The sequence below is a fragment of the Morus notabilis genome, unplaced genomic scaffold, assembly GCF_000414095.1.
Source record: "Morus notabilis unplaced genomic scaffold, ASM41409v2 Scaffold307, whole genome shotgun sequence".
NCBI classification, from domain to species: domain Eukaryota; kingdom Viridiplantae; phylum Streptophyta; class Magnoliopsida; order Rosales; family Moraceae; genus Morus; species Morus notabilis.
In genome coordinates this window covers 267955-288035 of record NW_010361515.1, presented here as the reverse complement: position 1 = coordinate 288035, position 20081 = coordinate 267955, and the positions used below count along the sequence as shown (strand labels likewise).

At 42.8% G+C, this 20081-nt stretch overlaps 1 protein-coding gene across 1 annotated transcript; it reads right to left on the bottom strand.

Moving 5' to 3' along the window:
• Positions 1-1109: 1109 nt before the first annotated feature.
• LOC21408867 (proline-rich receptor-like protein kinase PERK15) lies at positions 1110-17410 on the bottom strand. Its single transcript, XM_010099768.2, is given in 9 exon segments — positions 1110-1617; positions 1619-1740; positions 1984-2145; positions 2545-2692; positions 2836-2912; positions 3069-3139; positions 3256-3342; positions 3656-4156; positions 16639-17410. Coding segments are annotated over 9 exon segments (1869 nt in total). The 5' UTR covers positions 17150-17410; the 3' UTR covers positions 1110-1427.
• Between the last annotated feature and the right edge of the window lie 2671 nt (positions 17411-20081).

The window sequence follows — 20081 nt, the reverse complement described above, 5'->3', positions numbered from 1 at the left end:
AAAAAAAATTACCCTGAAGCTTTTTTTTTTTTTTTCATTTTGGTCACCTTTGCCTTAAAAATCATTTATTTCTTCATTTTAGTTCTTTTTTTGCCCCTTTTTTTTTCTTCTAAAACTTTTCACTTTTCATTTTTTCTCTTTTTAAGATTTTGTATTCAAATTTTATATGCTTAATAACACGGTAATTAAAACTTATGGTACGTATTTTTCAACCAAAACGCCATCGTTTTAGTTGAAAATGTGAACAATAATAAACATTTTTTTTGCTCCCTATGGTTCCCCTTTAGTTCATCTTTCTCCTTTTGCTTTTTTCTTCCAAAAAAAAAAAATATTTTCCTACTTAGATATTCCTTGCCCGTGGTACTTTAAAATTTATTTATTCTGATGATTTTTTTTACCTTTTTTTATTAGGGACCTTTTCTGGTACGCTAACATATCGGTAGGCCAAGTTTTCTATTCGTCGGATTTGTATAAAATCACGTAAAAGTCAAAAAGTACGCAGATCTAATAGTTAAAAAAATCTAGCCTACCAGTATGCGAGGCGTACCAGAGAATCTCCCTATTTATTTTCCCCTAAAACTTTATTTTTTCATTTTTTTCTCTAGAAACTTTATTTCTTCTCCATTTTGGTCCTATATTTCTTTATTTTGGTCATTTTTTGACCTCTTTTAAATTTGCCCTGAAACTAATTTATTTCTTCATTTTAGTTGTTTTTTAATCCCTTTTTTTTCCGAAACTTTATTTTTTTCATTTTTTTTTTTACTTTTTTGAGATTTTATATTTAAAGTTTTTGTGCTTAATAACAACACAGTAATTAAAACTTAAATGTGGAATTATTCTATTGAATATTTTTCTTGGATTACATACAACATTGAAATGAGATGCGTTTCGAGAAATGAAAAACAAAAACGAGACAAAACGGAAAGAGGTTGCGCAAGAGTAATCAATTATCATGAAAAGAAACATTAGTTAATGTTCTTCTTAGGAATATGATGTTTTTCAAATTTGGACCTAAGGACTAGAACTTGTTTTCCTTTTGTATTTTTTTTAATTGTTTTATTTACATGCGAGGGAACTCCATTATTCACAATAGTAACAACACATTTGGGAAAATAAATAAATTACACGTATATGCATACGAGAAAACAAATTGTGGTCTATTACATTAGACACATGCAATCCAATTCAAACATTTGAAGAATCTATTCCTTTACAGGAAAAAAATTTCTATATTAAGCAAGCCAAATAAATTCTATATTCGTCACACAACATTTCTACAACGCTCCAATAAAAATGCTAAGCTTGTTCCAACTTGGAATTTGTTAGTCCCAATACGGGACTGAGAAAGGCTATGCAAAGGAGGCAAGATGTTAAATGATGTCGGAAAAATGGATGAATTTCTTAAGGAACCTGAAGCTGAAGGAGATTCATGAGTTTTTGGTGAAAGCTTGGGTGTCTTTTTTTGTTTTCTGTGGTTCAATCTCTTCGGTAGTTTGTCGACTTTCGCTTGTACTCGAGGCTGATGGGTGCAGGCCACCAGACTCGGTGCTTGCCCCACTGTGCTCACTTGTGCCATGCTCTTGGCTTTCTAGGGCCAGTCTTCTGAAATTCTTCAAGTTCCTTGTATTGGCTGGAGTTGTAGTCTTGGCTTCCAAAGGAACTGTATATTGTGCTATGACCAGGTTTAATTCCTTCACTCAAATTAGCCAGAGGAATGTTTCCTTCCAGAGCTCGAAGTATCTGCAATGACATCTCGAGTAAATTATTCCCACATAAAGGATTCAGCATTCAGATATAGTAGTACGCACTGACTAAATTTCGTCAAGACAGTGGCAAATTTGAACATGATAAGTTGAATAGCATGGTCAAAACCTGCGAAAAACAGTGACTGGAACCCAGGATTAGAAAGACTGTGTTTGAATCAGGATGGAAAAAAGCTAAGTAATAAGCAAAGACCAAAAAAACAGAAGGAATGTCAATAACCTGACTCATTCGTGGCCGAAGCCGGGCTGAATGACGCACACAAGCAGCAGCACAAGCAACCATCCGAGTCATTTCATCAGAGCTGTAGTCATTCTGCAACTGGGTATCAACAATACCATCGAAATTACCCTTGTCCAGTGCTTGCATGAGCAAAGGCCTTGCCTGAATTCAATAGCAGTTCTGACGTTATTTCAATGTTATTAAAGCTCTGCAATCAAGAATCCTCCGGTACAAGATGAAAAATAATAATAATAATAATGGTAGTTTAGCTAAATAAAAGACCTCACCAATGAAAATAGAAAAGACATAGCAAAATACCTGAACTAGCAACAGAACACACTCAGCATGGTACATAAAATAAAGAGTGATAAAACTTTTCTCGGTTATAAAGTATGTTGCAGCTCAAAATGAAATGCTTGCTACTTATAACATCATGAAGGCTACCCACAAAATCAGCAATGCACACATGCAACAAGAATAAAATGACTTTGTGTTCCGAGACAACGATGACCAAAAAAGAACATTCTATTGGGATTAGGACTGATAAATTGCAATACCCACCCACTCAACCATACTATCATCTGCAATGGAATAAGTTTTATTGATGGGTCGCCGACCAGTAATCAACTCCAAAAGCACAACTCCAAAGGAGAAGACATCTGACTTCTCAGTAAGCTTTCCACTAGATGCATATTCTGGAGCTAAGTAACTGCATTTGATAAATCCAAGATTCTTAGATAAGAGAATTGGAGAGTGAAGATTCTTAGGTAAGAGAAATGGATAGAGAGAGAGAGAGAGAGAGAGAGAGAGAGAGAGAGAGAGAGAGAGAGAGAGGATGAGAAACATTCTCACCCAAAAGTGCCCATAACTCTAGTGGAGACGTGAGTATCTGTATCGAAAGAAAACTTGGCTAGTCCAAAATCTGCAACCTAAATAGAAAAACCAAGCACATAATTTGCATATAGAAAGTCAGTATTAGATTGAAAAAGAAAAACAAAAAACAAAATTGTTGAAGAAAAACAAACAAATTGAAAAAAAAAAAATCACAAGGTATCAGGTGAAAGCATTGCATCTAAAGATCCTACCTTTGCCTCAAAGTCATCATCGAGAAGGATATTTGCCGCTTTGATGTCCCTGTGTATGATCTTAGGCTGACCTGAAGATGCATTTAGCTCTAAATTGATATCCCAAGACCAATAACATAAATCCAATCCAAAAATAAAAAATCTGTTAGGATTAGCAAAATTTATTTGAAATGAACAGAAAACTTACAGTCCTCGTGCATATATGCCAGTCCTTTTGCAGAGCCTTGAGCTATTTTCATTCTGGTTGGCCAATCCATTGTTGGTCTCCCTTTTCCTGAAATGTTAATTTAATTTTCTCTTCATACTCCATAAAATGCTAAGAAATGCATTAGCCACCCATTCCAGAATGTATAAAAGTTGTCTCAATTCTGACAGTCTTTGTGTTAAGTTCCATTTCCACTATAAATGTTCAAAAAGTGGTTATACTTGTATACTTCCCAGATCAACATCCATGTAGTTCACACGAATCACAAAAATTGCTTTAAAAGTAACAGTATTTCACAATGCTACTTTAATTCTTCAAACAAAAACACCTTTCACTGGTACTCCAAGAGAGTAAACAACAGTAAATCAGCAAAAGGACTTACCATGAAGATGAAATTCCAATGTGTTGTTTGGAACAAACTCATAGACAAGCATTTTCCGAGCCCCACTGACACAGTATCCAACCAGTGAAACAAGATGTCTATGATGTATGCGGCCAATGACTTCCACCTCAGCCCGAAATTCGCGCTCCCCCTGCCCACTCCCGGCTTTTAGCTGCTTAACTGCAACCACCTTCCCATTTGGAAGGACCCCTTTATGGACGTAACCAAAACCGCCTTCCCCGAGGAGATTAGTAGACAAGAAATTCTCCGTTGCCTTCGCCAATTCTTCATATGTAAATCCACTTTGTGAAAGTCCAAAGGCGATGGCAGGAGATGGTGATGAAGGTGGTTTCTCGGAGCCTGAGGTGTTGCTTGCTGACGGTGGTGGGTAACTTGGTATGAATTCTACGGCAGGGCTAGTGATGGGATTTATTGCTGCTTTGGTGTCATCTGGTGGACGATTATGCTGCAGCTGCTGAGGTAGGCCACCTGAAGGTCCATCTGAATTAATAGCAAGAAATTGAATAAAAAGCATGAATCGGTTAGCTGCAAGTACTAGCAGTTTCACAAAAAAACATATAGGAAGTAACAAAACAAGAACTTTCCAAGTAAAGGAAAGCTTAAATTAAGGGTCAATTTTAAGTGCTAAGTTAGAGTTTAGTTTCTGTTGATCGTTTGAGACTAATCTTGTAGTGTCGCAACGGGACGTGATATGATAGAAATGTTTCTTGCAGGTCATATTTCCTACAAACTAAACAGAAACCAGTTTTGTCAGCATGCGCGCCCACACACAAAAAAAAAACAAAAACAAAAAACAAAAAAAAAAAAACAAAACAAAACAACAGAAACCGGTTTAAATTTCTTTTCCTCCATTCATCACTCTAGAGAGCATATGTTAACAAGTTTGTTGTGTGGGAAAATGTGGATGACGCGTGGGCAAATAACAGTGCGACACGTGGCCTCGCTTTCCCTAAAGAGGCAACAACCCTCGACGGGGCGGGATTCCCTTTCCTTCTACTGCAAGGGAAGCTCAACCTTCGACGCCGACTCCTCATGATGACGACAGTTCGTACCGTCAACCTTACGGCATGAATCCTTCAGGAAGAAAGCAATTGCCAAGGAAGAAAACTAGGCTGAGCAAACAGAGACGGCGAGAGGAATACCTGAAGAGGGGAAAGCCTGACGTCGCCAGTTGCGTACGGAAATGGGAGATGTCTGCAGTACAGGCATTAAATGCAAACCCTTAAACCGCCCCTACGGGGGACAGGAAAGGGTTACAGCTATGCACAGAGCCGTAATGGGAGACTAATTGGCTTAGTGAACAGTGCGCAAAAAGTGATTAGTGGGCTACGGGCTGGGCCTAGAAGGGCAGACTACTTGAGTGCTTTTTTAGCCTACAGGAGTAAACCCCTCCGACGAAGAAAGCCCGGTTATAAAAGGAGAGAAACCTCATACGGAAGGGAGGTTGATCTTTAGAGAGAGAAAAAAGAGCAAGAGAGCAATTGATGTACATTGTAATCACCCCAAAAGAAATATACAACCACAGTGGATGTAGCTCTGATTTTATAGAGTGAACCACTATAAAATTTATTGTGTTCCTTTGCTTTAAAGCATTATTCTCACAAATTGCTCATCCCTCTAGAAAACATCAAACTCCTACATATAACCTATATTTAAGCCGGTAATCCAACGGGAAACCTAGAGGTAAACCGGCCTGTTTTTGTTGACGAAAATTCACCGTCAACAATTGGCGACTCCGCTGGGGACTGAACGCGTTGGACCCCCAACAACAACAACATAGTCAGCAAGCATGCCTCCGAGAAGAAGAATTGAGGCCATCAACCAAGGCAGCCAGATGGACGAGACCGCCACTCATCCAATGAATGACGGGGTGGAGGAAGATCCACCCCCGGTCAGAAACGAAGTCCCGCCCCTAGACGTCCCGCGGCCGGATCCTGTGCAGATGCAGGCCCAACTAGCCACTCTAACCGATCTGGTACGTGGACTAATAGCCATGGTCGAACGCTTGGATGGAAGAAACTCTATGCCACCATTAAAAGACGCCCCGAGGCCACCAGGACCTGCCGTGGCTGAAAACCCCAACCTCGGTGACCGCCCTCATGTCTTAGAAGAAATCGGGGATAGTGAGAATCACAGGGGCCAGCCTAGGCCCCGACCTTCCCACTCCTCCGGCGGCCGTTTAAGGGTCGCCGGACTCCCGGCTCCCAAGGACCAGATACCAAAAGGCCCGAGAAACCCCGAGGTACTCCCCCAGAACCCAGGAAGAAACCCACCGGGAGACTCAGGGTCAGTACAGGCGGGCGGGCAGGCAAGGGACGGACCCAACGGTTAAAGGGCAGAGGCGTCGAGAGTAGCTAACTCGGCCATCTCAACAGAGGAAGCATGCGCCATCATGGAACGTATGACCAGCCTGGAGCAAAAACTCACGGGGGACGTAGCAAGCCTAAAAAAGAACATAGGGCGGGTGGCTGAGGTGGTAAACGTCGACATCACACCTAGCCACACACATGACCACCCATTTACCGAAGAGATAATGGCGCCACCTCTCCCCGACAAATATAGGTCGCCGTCGATCCCACCATATGATGGTCGAGGGGATCCCGACGATCATTTAGAAATGTACACGGGGCACATGCTCTTACACGGGTATGCCGAAGAAATTATGTGCTGAGCCTTCCGGAAACATTTAATGGATTCTGCCCGAAGATGGTTTCGGACGCTGAGGCCAAATTCTATCTCAAGCTGGGATGAATTGAAGGAAGCATTTTCCCTCCAATTCATAGGGGTTAAAAAATACGTCCCCCCGAAGCAGAACCTGATGACGATATACCAAAAGCTGAGTCATTGAGAGAATGGTTTGCAAGATATGGGGAAGCTGTCGCCGCCACGATGGATATAACTAACAGAGAGGCCTTGATGGGGGCATTATCTAGCATGAAGAAAATTACCCCCTTCAAGAGAAAGCTGAACCGAAAGCCCCCGTCTAGCTACAAGGAGTTCCTTGCGCGAGCACAAGGATACATCAACGCCGATGAGGCAGACGCAAATGACCCCGAGCACAGGTCCAATAGAAACAAAGGAACCGAACAAGGGTCGACGCCAGCAAAGCAGGATGGGAAGAAGCGTCGAGGTGGAGGAAGCGGAGACAAGCAGCCAGCTACGACGTCGAGCACTCCGGAAACCAAGAAGCCAAGGCAAGAGGAGAACCGTAAGCCTCGGCTGTTTCAAAGGTACGATTCCTACCACGAACTAATAGTAGGAGTCGAGGAGGTCTTTAATCAGGTCGGCCGCGGAAATCTGTTGCGCCGCCCAGAGCCAATGAGGACAGATCCCAGCCGAAGGAACAAAAAGAAATTATGCAGGTTCCACGGCGATGTCGGCCACCATACTAACGATTGCGCCGACCTCAAGGATAAAATCGAGAGAGTGATCCGCGAGGGGAGGCTACAGAAGTTCAAAACTGAGCGGAGACCTCGAAACGATGGCCACGGTGGGCAGAATGATGGTCGACGCTGAGAGGAGAACCAACGACCAGAGGACCGAGAACCCGTCAGCATTATACGAACTGTCCTCGGCGGCCCCTATATAGGAGGAGACTCAAGGAGATCCCAGGAGGACTACGCCCACGAGGCTAGAGGGGTTTACCAGGAAAGATTCTGGAGTGTCTCCGCTGCAAAAACCCCAAGGTATAGCAGTACCGACGTGGCATTTAATGAGGACGACGCCAGCGGAGTTTACTTCCCCCATAACGACGTGTTAGTAGTGGAAGCCGTGTTTGGGAACCACACTGTATGCCGAATCCTGGTAGACAATGGGAGCTCGGTGGACCTCCTATACTCCGACTGCTTGGAAAAGATGGCGATTCGAAAGGAGCAGTTGGAGAAGACCTCTAGGCCATTATACGGTTTCACCGGGGACTCCGTCATCCCTCAGGGGACTATCCGGTTGCCCATAACCGCCGGAGAAAAACCCTGACAGACCATGACAATGGCCAACTTTGTGGTAATAAAGGGAGGTTCTCAGTACAATGCTGTAATCGGGAGACCGACCCTTCAGGTGCTGAGGGCGATAACCTTCGTCTACCACCAGAAGGTCAAGTTCCCTACCCCAAAAGGCGTAGGTGAGATGAAGAGCAACCAGTACGAAGCTAGGGTCGCATACTCCGATACTTTGCGTGGATACGACCAGCCAGTGCGACAGGAGGCCAGGATGGTCTATCAAAACGCCGCTGAAGACATAGACCCCATGGTTCAAAAGGAGGTCACATGGTCCCAACCTATCGAGCAATTGGTGGAGATCCAAGTTGATGAAGGTGAGCCAACTAAAGTGCTAAAAATAGGCTCAGATCTAGCCTCATCACTTAAGATTAAGATCGAAGACTTCCTCAAAAAGAACTTAGATATCTTCGCTTGGAACCACACTGACATGGAAGGGATTGACGCCGAGGTTATATGTCACTCCCTGAACGTTGACCCCTCATATCCTCCCAAACGCCAAAAGCGTCGACCAATGAACCCAGAGAGGTATGAGGCGCTGAAAGAGGAGGTCGACAAGTTGATCACCAACGGGTTCATAAGGGAGGCCCATTACCTGCGTTGGGTCTCGAACCCTGTTCTGGTGGTCAAGCCTAACGGAAGCTGGAGAACATGTGTCGACTTCAGCGATCTCAATAAAGCGTGCTCGAATGATGGCTTTCCACTCACTTGAATAGACCAGATGGTCGACGCCACAGCAGGATATGAAATGCTGAGTTTTATGGATGCTTACTCCGGGTACAACCAGATCCCCATGCATCCGGCCGATGAGGAGCACACATCCTTCATAACCGATAGGAGCCTCTACTGCTACAAGGTGATGCCTTTTAGCCTAAAGAATGCGGGGACTACCTACCAAAGGCTCGTGAATAAGATGTTCACTTGACAGCTCAGTAAATCAATGGAGGTCTACGTCAACGATATGCTCATAAAAAACACCAGGGCCAACCAACACGTCGACCATCTAGGTGAAATGTTCGGTGTACTAAGAAAATACCACATGAAACTAAATCCCAAAAAATGCGCCTTTGGAGTTAGGTCAGGGAAATTCCTTGGTTTCATAGTCAGCAACCGGGAGATAGAAGCTAACCCTGAAAAGATTAAAGCCTTGCAGGATATGTGGTCCCCGACTAAACCAAAAGAGGTGCAACGGTTGACTGGATGTGTCGCCGCCTTAAACAGATTTATATCGAAAGCAACAGACAAGTCCGTCCCCTTCTTCGATGCTTTGAAAGGGAGTAGGCGTTTCGAGTGGACACCACAATGTGAAGAAGCCTTCCAGAAATTGAAGGAGCATTTGGGCAAGCTCCCAATCCTATCAAAGCCCAACCTCGATGAGGAGCTTAGCCTATACATCTCCGTGTCCCAACACGTCGTAAGCTTCGTGCTAATAAGGGAAGAAGAAAAGGTACAGTTGCCAATTTACTATGTGAGCAAAAGACTCCAGTCAAGATATACCGAAATGGAACGCTTGGCCCTTGCCCTGATGGTAGCTTCAAGGAAGCTTCGGCACTATTTCCAATCTCACACAATACGGGTTCTCACAAACCATCCGTTGAGACAAGCGCGACAGAAGCCCAAAACTTCTGGTCGACTTCTCAAATGGTCGGTAGAGTTAAGCCAGTTCGACATTAAGTATGTACCAAGAACAGCGATCAAGGGCCAAGCGCTGGCTGATTTTCTGGCCGAATTCTCCCATAGACCGGCCCCTGCCATGCCAGAAGAAGTCGAGAATATAGAATGGAAGCTCTACGTGGATAGAGCGTCGAGCGATAATGGGTCAGGAGACGACGTCTTGTTGATCAGCCCAGAAGGCCACAAGATCACCTCGGCGGTTCGATTTAAATTCAAAGCGTCGAACAACGAGGCAGAATACGAGGCGCTAATTATAGGGTTGCGATTGGCCAGTCACCTAAAGATTGAGAGGCTCAGCATCTTTAGCGACTCTCAACTGGTCATCGGGTAAGTGAAAGAAGAATTCCAAGCGCGCGGTGAGAAAATGGGTGCGTACTTGAGGAAAGTAAAGGAAGAACTCATCAAGTTTAAAAACTACGAGATACTTCAAATACCACGAGCCGAAAACGCAAACGCCGATGCTCTATCAAAGCTTGCATCTTTAAAAGATTCCGACGCACTAGGGGCCGTTCCCATCAAGAAACTGGAGCGGCCGACCATTGAGGAAGTAGCTGAGGCACTAATCGTCCAAATAGGTGAAAATTGGATGACGCCACTCATCCAATACTTAATGGATGCACAACTGCCAAACAATAAAGACGAAGCCAGACGGATCAGGTATAGAGCCGGCGGATACTTATTGTACGACGGTTTGCTTTACCGACGAGGCTATTCGACACCTCTACAGCGGTGCCTGGATGATGACGAAGCTCAGAAGTTCCTCTGAGAAATCCATGAAGGAGTCTGCGGTAATCATATTAGGGGGCAGTCTTTAGCTCTTAAGGTTTTGAGGCAAGGATACTACTGGCCCACGCTAAAAAATAACGCTTTCCAATACGCCCGACGTTGCGATAAGTACCAAAGGTACGCCACAATTCCTAGAGCACCCCAGAAAATTTAACCTCCATTCTCAGTCCATGGCCCTTCGCTAAGTGAGGGGTTGACCTAATCGGGCCATTACACCTTGCACCTGGGGGCTTTAAATTTGCCATCATCGCGGTAGATTACTACACAAAGTGGGCAGAGGCAAAGGCTCTAACTACAACCACGGAAGCAGCCTGCATCAGCTTCATGTGGAACAACATTGTGTACAGGTTCGAGGTCCCCCACTCGATAGTGTCTGACAATGGGAAACAGTTCGATAATGCCTCAACACGAAGATTTTGCGACAGCTTGGGCATTCGAAAGGATTTCTCGGCGCCGATACACCCACAATCTAACGGGCAAGTCGAAGCAGTCAATAAAATATTAAAGTATACCCTAAAGAAGAAGCTCGACGATCTAAAGGGAAAATGGGCCGAGGAACTCCCCAAGGTCTTGTGGGCATACAGAACGACAAGCCGAAGCACTACGGGCGAAACACCCTTCTCCATGGCATATGGCGTCGAGGCAGTACTGCCCATAAAAATTGAGACGCCGACTCTAAGAACTGTGGTCTATGACGACGACGGTAATACGGAAGGCATGAATGGAGAACTCGACCTATTAGAAGGAAAAATGCTCGACTCCCAGTTACGCCTCGCCGCCTACCAGCAGAGGGCAGCCCGATATTACAATAAAAAAGTCAAACAATGAAGGTTCGCCCTAGGAGACCTAGTATTAAAAATGGTAACACAGAGTACAAAACCCAAAAATACTGGTCCTCTGGGCCCAACTTGGGAAGGACCCTACCGAATAAGAGAAGTATTGCGGCCCGGCACCTACATCTTAGAAAGCCTCTCCGGCAAAAAGGTTCAGCATCCATGGAATGCAGAACAGTTAAAGTTGTACTACCAATAATGTATGTAGTTTTTTAAAAGCAACTTAGTTACATTTTTGGCAATTTAAATAAATTATGAGTTTGTAGTAATATTGTCCAAAAGTAAGAAGAATTCACCCCTCAAATAAACTTGTCTGCTTAAAAAACCAAGGTATATTAAACAGACAAGGGGGGCAACAAGGGATCTACGGATCACCGGCAAAAAAAACTTAGAAAATTTTACAAAATTTTCTAAGGCGACGACCCCAAAGGGCAAAAGCTAACGCCGACTCTTCCAAGGAAGAAAGGCGAGGAAAAACTTAGAAAATTTTACGAAATTTTCTAAGGTGGTGACCCCAAGGGGCAAAAGGTAACGCCGACTCTTCCAAGGAAGAAAGGTGAAGAAAAACTTAGAAAATTTTACGAAATTTTCTAAGACAACGACCCCAAAGGGCAAAAGGTAACGCCGACTCTTCCAAGGAAGAAAGGCGAAGAAAAACTTAGAAAATTTTACAAAGTTTTCTAAGGCAACGGCTTGCCCCAAGGGGCAAGGGAAGCAATAAAAGCAATTATGTAAAAATCCTAAATATTATAAAAAAATAATATGTATATAAATAAATATGTCCCACATTACATAATAAAAAAAAAGGAAAGCATTAGGTCTCACCGCCAGCCACCGAGTTCTCACCGTCACCAGGTGGGGAAGGATTGTCATCATCAGCAGGAGGAGGAGGAGCAACATAATCGAAGCTCAAATCCCACTCAGGGTGCTCTTGTTTTATCAGGTCGACAATTTGCTGACCAGCGGAGTGAAAATCCTTGGTGCGAATGTCGATGAGCTCCGGAGAAGCCTTGAACTCCTCGATGATCTCCACACGCTTGGCATCGAATGATGTTGCGGCCTCAGCTTCGGCTTCCTTCTTCCCCTCGGCTTTTCCTTTAGCGAAGCACCTCTTCACCGCCTCGGTAGCCTCGCCTAACTTCTTCTCAAAAATTTCTGCCCGCTTTGTAAAGTCCGCAACTGCAGCAGTTAAGGTGGTCAACTCCTTCTGAAGGTCAGACATCTTGGCCAATTCGCCTTCCAAACTCCTCAGCTGGGCCACAGCCACATCCCTCTCCTCGGCAACAACCGTACTCTTGGCATCGTCAATGAGAGAGTTAAGTTTGGCCTCGACGATGTCCATCTCCTTATCACGTTCTTCAACCTTGACTAAATCAATAAGGTTAAGAATGGCAAGGACTAGGCCCTGAAAGATTGCAGGTCAGAAAATAAGGGTACAAGGGACGAAATCAACAAGAAAAAAGAAAGGCAGCTCGATCGAGGCTTACATGGATATGAAAGGAGATCTGCTTGCGCTGGCGGTCAACCAGAGAAGATTGGGCGGCGGCAATCCAGTGCGGCTCAAGAAAAGACTTGTATAGAGCCTGGAAGACGACGGAGAAATGAGGGGGGGAGTTTCAACATAGCTCCAATCTCAGCATCAGAAATATCCTAGACTTGGAAGTTGGAGTCCATGATTTTGGCCCCCGGAATAAGCACACGCTCCCTCGGCGCCGGAGGAGCATCAGTAACATTAGGAATTGGGACCGTCGGCGTCCAAGTTTCGACCACCAGTGCCTTTTCCCTGTGCCTCCTCTTCAACGCAGGAACCTCCTCCTCTGACGCCAAGGGGACCCTCATGGCTTTCTTTTTCCTCGGCGCTTGGGAAGAGGAGCTGGCCTTCTCCTTTCCCCTGGATGGAGGCTGGCTTGGCGGAGGCTGCTGGCTTGGCTGAGGCGGCTGATTACCGGGAAGTTGAATCCGTAAAGACGCCATTTCTGTACAAATGACGAGACAAAAATATAGTCAACATCTGGATAGACTATGCCAGAATAAGAAAGGCGGTGAGCCAAAGGTTTACCTTCGTCGCTTAGGTGAAAAAACTCACGAACAACGTTAAGATTAGTAGGGTCGGGAAGATCAAGAATCAACCCAGTATGTCAAAGGTTGGCCTCAGTCAAGAGGGTGTCAATGTGGCGTTCGCTCGACGTATACGAAAAGGCCTGCTCAACCCTCGCCAACCTATTTCCAATAAGCTTCGGCCGATCGTGGCTAACTGCGAATAGAAGAACTGTCTGCGTTAAAAAGAGGAAGAAGGGAAATATGGGGAGAAGAGAGTTAAAACTCACCCATATTCCCAAACGACGCTTGCACCTTCCTTCGGCGGGGCAAGCGATCGTCGGGATGGAAGTTGAAAAGCCCTCGTATCATAAAAAACATGGGTTTCCACCTATGCGACGACGAGGGTATATCCAGTGTCAGTTTGCCAAACCTGGGCTGGGATCTCCCATGCCCGCTCAAAAAATACCAGCCTTCGCACTTGGCGACATGGCATAACCTGTACATAAACTTAAACTCGTCCAGGGGCAGATATGTATCAAACCGCTGGCTCCACAAAATCCAGGCACCGGCGAAGCAATACCAAAAATTTAGCGCTAGCTGAGCAAGGGAGATGACATAGAAATGACAATAGTCCTTTACAAAAGGGTGGACCGGTAGGGTCATCCCCTCCGTGACAGTCCTAGTGTAAACAGGGAGGTATCCGGTCGGAGGCATGCTGGTCCTAAAATGCATATCCGGAAGAAGGTATTCAAACCATCTCCCATCAATGCAGCCTTCTTTAACAGCCCGGACGATATCTTTGTTTCGGACTCTCGACGCCACAATATTGGCCATAAAGAACGGCCTGTCTGGGTCTCCACTTGTAGCAGCCAACGGGACATCTACCAGAGAAGCGGTGACCCCACATACACTGCCACATGTGAAAGGCCTCCTATCGACGTCTTCGTCGATCATTCGGCAGACGCTGTCATAAGTATCGCTACAGTCGTCGCTTGGGCCGGCCATATGTTCCTCAACTTCCCGCAATAGTGAGTCGCAGTCTAACGAGGAAGATGACCATGAAATCTCTGCCACAGAAGGGGAGTCTGGTCGTACAATAGACGGTTCCTCTCGACGGGTGTTTTTTGGGGCCATTGTTCTGGTAATAAAAAGGACAATAAGCTACGTCAAAATCCTAAGTCGAAAGGAAGGAAAAAAACGGCGGTCATTCTAAGTGACGACCATTCTAGACAACGACTGCTGAAACACCTCAACATAACGTCAACCATTCATATGAAAATGGCGACGACAAATGCTCATGACAACCAAGGTTCATCAGAACCCATAAGCCAGACTCGCATTCAACTAGAAAGCAGGAAAAACTACCCTACGTGGGTCGAATAAAGCATAGTAAGTTACTGTCATCTACATTTCGCATATCAACACCTATGATTCACTGGGAAAGCCAGTAAAATCATCCAGCAACGCAAATAAGCAACGATTAAAGCTTACTGATGAGTTGGAGTCTGGACGGAGTTTTGAAACCAAGTAGCTTCACGATGCACCAAAGGAAGCAGGAAGCAGGAAGCAGGGAGCACAAGTCGGAGATTCGCAGGGAGAAATTCAGGCAGAGTAACAACGGTTCTAAGGAATTTTTTGGAGAGAATGGCTTCAGTTTGAAGAATTTTTAAAGAAAAACAGGCCCTCGACCCCTGACCGTCAGATAAGGCTTGTGGAAATCCAACGGAAGGGGTAATTTTCCCAGATCGAACGACAGCAAAGCAAAGGCGAGAAGATGAAGGGATGCGATCCAAGGGCTTATATTCGTCTTTTCAAAATAAAGCCTTACGTCAGCATGGGGAAGCGACCGACGCGACGGTTGCGCTCCTCGAAGAAATTAAAAAGCATCCAGACCATCATTATAGATCAAGGCTCGGGGTCAGTTTCCCACACCCAAAGCATAAAGGTACGACTGAACCTAAGTTCGAGGCTGTCTGAAAGAAACCCTCGACCTGGGGGGCAGCTGTTGTGTGGGAAAATGTGGATGACGCGTGGGCAAATAACAGTGCGACACGTGGCCTCGCTTTCCCTCAAGAGGCAACAACCCTCGACGGGGCGGGATTCCCTTTCCTTCTACTGCAAGGGAAGCTCAACCTTCGACGCCGACTCCTCATGATGACGACAGTTCGTACCGTCAACCTTACGGCATGAATCCTTCAGGAAGAAAGCAATTGCCAAGGAAGAAAACTAGGCTGAGCAAACAGAGACGGCGAGAGGAATACCTGAAGAGGGGAAAGCCTGACGTCGCCAGTTGCGTACGGAAATGGGAGATGTCTGCAGTACAGGCATTAAATGCAAACCCTTAAACCGCCCCTACGGGGGACAGGAAAGGGTTACAGCTATGCACAGAGCCGTAATGGGAGACTAATTGGCTTAGTGAACAGTGCGCAAAAAGTGATTAGTGGGCTACGGGCTGGGCCTAGAAGGGCAGACTACTTGAGTGCTTTTTTAGCCTACAGGAGTAAACCCCTCCGACGAAGGAAGCCTGGTTATAAAAGGAGAGAAACCTCATACGGAAGGGAGGTTGATATTTAGAGAGAGAAAAAAGAGCAAGAGAGCAATTGATGTACATTGTAATCACTCTAAAAGAAATATACAACTACAGTGGACGTAACTCTGATTTTATAGAGTGAACCACTATAAAATTTCTTGTGTTCTTTTACTTTAAAGCATTATTCTCCCAAATTGCTCATCCCTCTAGAAAACATCAAACTCCTACATATAACCTATATTTAAGCCAGTAATCCAACGGGAAACCTAGAGGTAAACCGGTCTATTTTTGTTGACGAAAATTCACCGTCAACAAAGCTTATCTCTTACCTCTTACGGAAAACAAAGACACTTCCATACATCAAAGAGCATTTTGAAAACTAAAGCAAAATCTCAAATTTGCATCAACTCCAAAATAATCCAAAGAGCTCTTGTAACTAAAGAGTTAAGTATGTTTCAAAAGTTTTAGAATATATAATATGAGGCCATCCTATATCCTTAACAATTCATTCTTTCTTGTTAAAATAAATGAATAAAATAAACAGTGTTCTATGGAGATTATAGCCGCATTTGAAAAAATTTCATCCAAGGCACCCTCTCAAGCTGCTTCAGTCAAAGTTCAACCCACTATATAACAAAAAATAAACAATATGAAGAAAAAAAGGGCTTGCTAATTTGTAATGGGGACATCTATAAAAGACACAATCAAACCCCCAAAATACAAAACAAAAATTTAAGAGGAAAGAGAGGCAAAAACAGTTACGTTTAATTCATAAATTCAGAATTATGATTCAGAATTATTTTTAAATTACGTATGTTTTTCGTAAGAAAAAATATTATAACAAATCATAAACTATAATTTGAATTACGGTACGAATCCACCAACCAAACGCTCTATAAATAGTTCTTATCAATAACACAATTTTCTCCTGTTCTTATATCTTCGAGAAATGAGAAATTAAAGCCAAATGTAAATGTTCAATTTTAGACCACTAAATGGCAAAAGCCCCCTAACTCTGGTTGCAAAATAAAAACAAAATAATATAAAATTAACAGTTACTAGCCGAACAATTAGAATTCAGGTTGACAAAAAATAGCGGCTCACTCTTGGTCTTGGGGTCCTGTAATGGAGGACCTCCTTGAGAACTGTAATTATTCTCGAATCCTTGCTCTCTCATCTTCTTCCTCTTCCACTTTCTGTAAAAAATGAAGAAAACTCCCACCGCGACCAACATGCACATCCCTCCTATCCCAATCCCCACTATCATCCCCACCGGCGACGGCGGCGGCGACGGCAGCAGCGGCGGCGACGGCGGTGGAGACTCAAACGGTTCCGGAGCTGTCGGTAGCGGCGTCGGTGGTATGCCGGTCTGCGTCGTGCTGGACGGAGCGGGCGACGTAGCTGTAATCGGTTCCGGAGGCTGTGATGGCGGTGACTGCGGTGGCGGTGGCGGTGGCGGCGGCGACTCAAACGGTTCCGGAGCTGTCGGTAGCGGCGTCAGAGGTATGCCGGTCTGCGTCGTGCTGGACGGAGGGAGCGACGTATCTGGAATCGGTTCCGGAGCTGAACTCGGTTCCGGAGGTTCGACGTTTGTCGGTGCAAATGCGTCGGACATTTTTGCCGGCGGAAATTACAAGGTCGGATCCGGCGAGTTGAGATTGGAAATTAGTTTGGAAGTTTTGTTTTGCGTCTGTTGGCACTGAAGCTGAAAAGGGACCATTTTTTTCAATCATGTGGTTAGCCCATGGTTGGTTGGAGTGGATGACGGAGCAAGACTTGACTTCATTTTTTTTTTTTTTGTTGGAGTCAACTGCAGTAGAAACTGCCTTTGTGCTTATGAGCAGGACTTCGTGTTTATGACGATGGAGACTTCTGACTGGACAAAAGTCACCTTACATAACGACTGGAGAAAGACTTGACTTTATTTTTATTATTGTTACTTTTTTTTGAGTCAACTGCAGTAGCAACTGCCTTTGTGCTTCTGAGCAGGACTTCGTGTTTATGACGATGGGTCAATTACTTAAAACTATGCGTTTAAAATATAGTTTTAATTCTATTATATTATAATGTTTTTTTTTATAAAAAATTTAAAATTTAAATCTTGAAATTAAGAATCATTGATTTGAATTCATAAATTAAACGGACCGTTGACAGTTTGATCTAGAGTTCACCTTAAAAATCTGGGTTAATCTTATAAATGGCTTCTAAGATTTATCCTCAGTTTCATTTTGAACCATGACTTTTAAAATGTTTCATAATTAGTCTATAAGGTTCTACTTTATTTCAATTTCAGTCCTTTTATCATCTTGGTGTTAAATTTTTTACAAAATCTGTGGAAATGAACCAAAATTGAAAATTTTAAAGTTTAGGGGGCTAAAATAATACCAAAAAACGAAAGTTGATTTCCATGAATAGTCTCTAAATTTTAGATATTTTCAACTTTGCTCCTTAATTTACACAAATTATGTCAAATATTTAACACTTAGCTAACATAATGACTGAAACTGTAAGAGAGTAAAACTTCGGGTGTAATGACCGAAAAAATCCTAGAATTAAATAATGTAAATTTATTTATTTAAGTCAATGACTTTTCTCAGTAATATACTATCATATTTTATGATTGAAATATTTACAAAATTAATATCAGTATTCCTAAATTCTGTAGCAAGTTTTACGATGAGTTCATATTTTAAGAACAAGTAAATTTAGTTGATAAATTCTTACCGTAATTAAGGCGGAAGAATTCTCCGTGCATATAAAGTTTGAGAATCCTAATATCAGGAATCTTTTAGTGCAGTATAATGTTAGCAGCGTATAGAGAAGCGCTCTGACATTTAAAGAGAAAACCCTTAATTTCCAAACAGATAAGAGGGAATTAAAGTGGTAGTGTATCAGTAAAGAAATTCAGATGCAATATGAGTTCAGAAGTTGACAAAGTCATAAACTAAAATTTCCTGTCAACTAGGTAAATTCTCAAAAGTTAGTATGAAGTAATAAGAATAGCTATAAGAATAGAACATCAATGGGTGATTACCAAGTGTTCACTAAACCTTGCTTATGTAAGTAAGATGACATCATGTAAGCAATTAGAAATTTAAGTTAGGTAAGATACTGTTACCGACTTTCAAATTACAATAAAAAAGGATGTGTAGAATGTTGTGTTAAGCCCACAAGTGGGCCAACACATGAATCTTAAGGTTAAGAAGTGACAAAAATTGAAAAACATTAATTCTAGGGTTTTAGAAATAATCATAACGAAAAACGAACAAAAAATGGGTCCAGAAGGTCGAACTAAGAAAATTGGGGTTTCAACTGATTTAAGTGGACCGAGTCAAAATTTGTTATCCAAAAGTTCACCAAAATGTCACTCTCAAAAAGTTAGTCAAGAATGATCAAAGTTGACTAAGTTGACCTACTGTATGAGAAACAGAGATAAAACACACACTTGACAGGAAATTAAGCTGAACCAAAATAGGATCATTATTAAATAATCAATGATTGAGATTAAAAGTGATTTTTTGGATGGAGGACTGAGATCATGCCATATGTTTAGAGAGGTGGCAGGCCAAGCTTGTATAAGAAGCCAAGAAAAGATATTTTTGGAAGATTTTTGCAAAAAGGACCCCAAAAGTTAGGAAATTGCACTTAGACCCCTCATTTCTTCTCCAACATGTTTAAGTGTAAGAAACATAATTAAACACCCTCTTTTTTCATATCAAGAACACTGGGCATTCATCCAAGAGAGAGAAGAAAAAAAAAATTACCAAAAGTGAAAAAAAAAGTTTTAAGCGGGAATCGATCGAACTATAGAGGATTGGTGATTCCAGAGTTTGTTTTTCATTCTTCCAAGGTGAGATTTCAGTTTTTCTCTCATTTTTCTTACCTTGGCCGAATATTTTGAATGTGGTAGAGAGTATGGAAAAAGTTTTCTAAGTTGATGATTGAGTTTCAATTGATGAAGGAATTGAAAGCTTAATGATTAAAGGATGAATTTTAGGTTGTTAGATTATGTTTCTAGCAACTTTTAGATATGAAAATCCTTGTGAGAAATTGGCTGGAACCCTAGCGTATAGTTCCTAAGTTGATTAAATTGTATGAGAAAGATTGTTAGTTATGATTAGAATATGAAGTAACGAATAAAACGAGCTAAGGATAGCTCGGGAAACACATAAAATCAAGCAAAACTCCGCTGAAATTTAGTTTGAGAATTTGAAGTTAAACCTAGTTTTAGTTCTAAAATTTGAGGCTAAATTTGGTTTTAGTTTTAGGTAGAAACTTTAAACTATTTTCTTAGAAAACACTGCATAACTATTAAAACAGTTTTGGTGTTGAACGGAGGTGTTCGTTGAAGAACTCAAAGTATAGTCTCAACAAAGTATTTTGAGTTTGGACCTTGTTTAATGGAAAAATAAGGTTATGAGGATTCAATAAACCTAATCTTTAAGTTTGAAACAAGGTTTTCAATCCTCTAAGGTAGGAAAGAGAAAGAAAGCCAGAAGTAGAGAAATCAGATTTTCTTATAAGCTTGCTAAAATAGAATAGCAAGT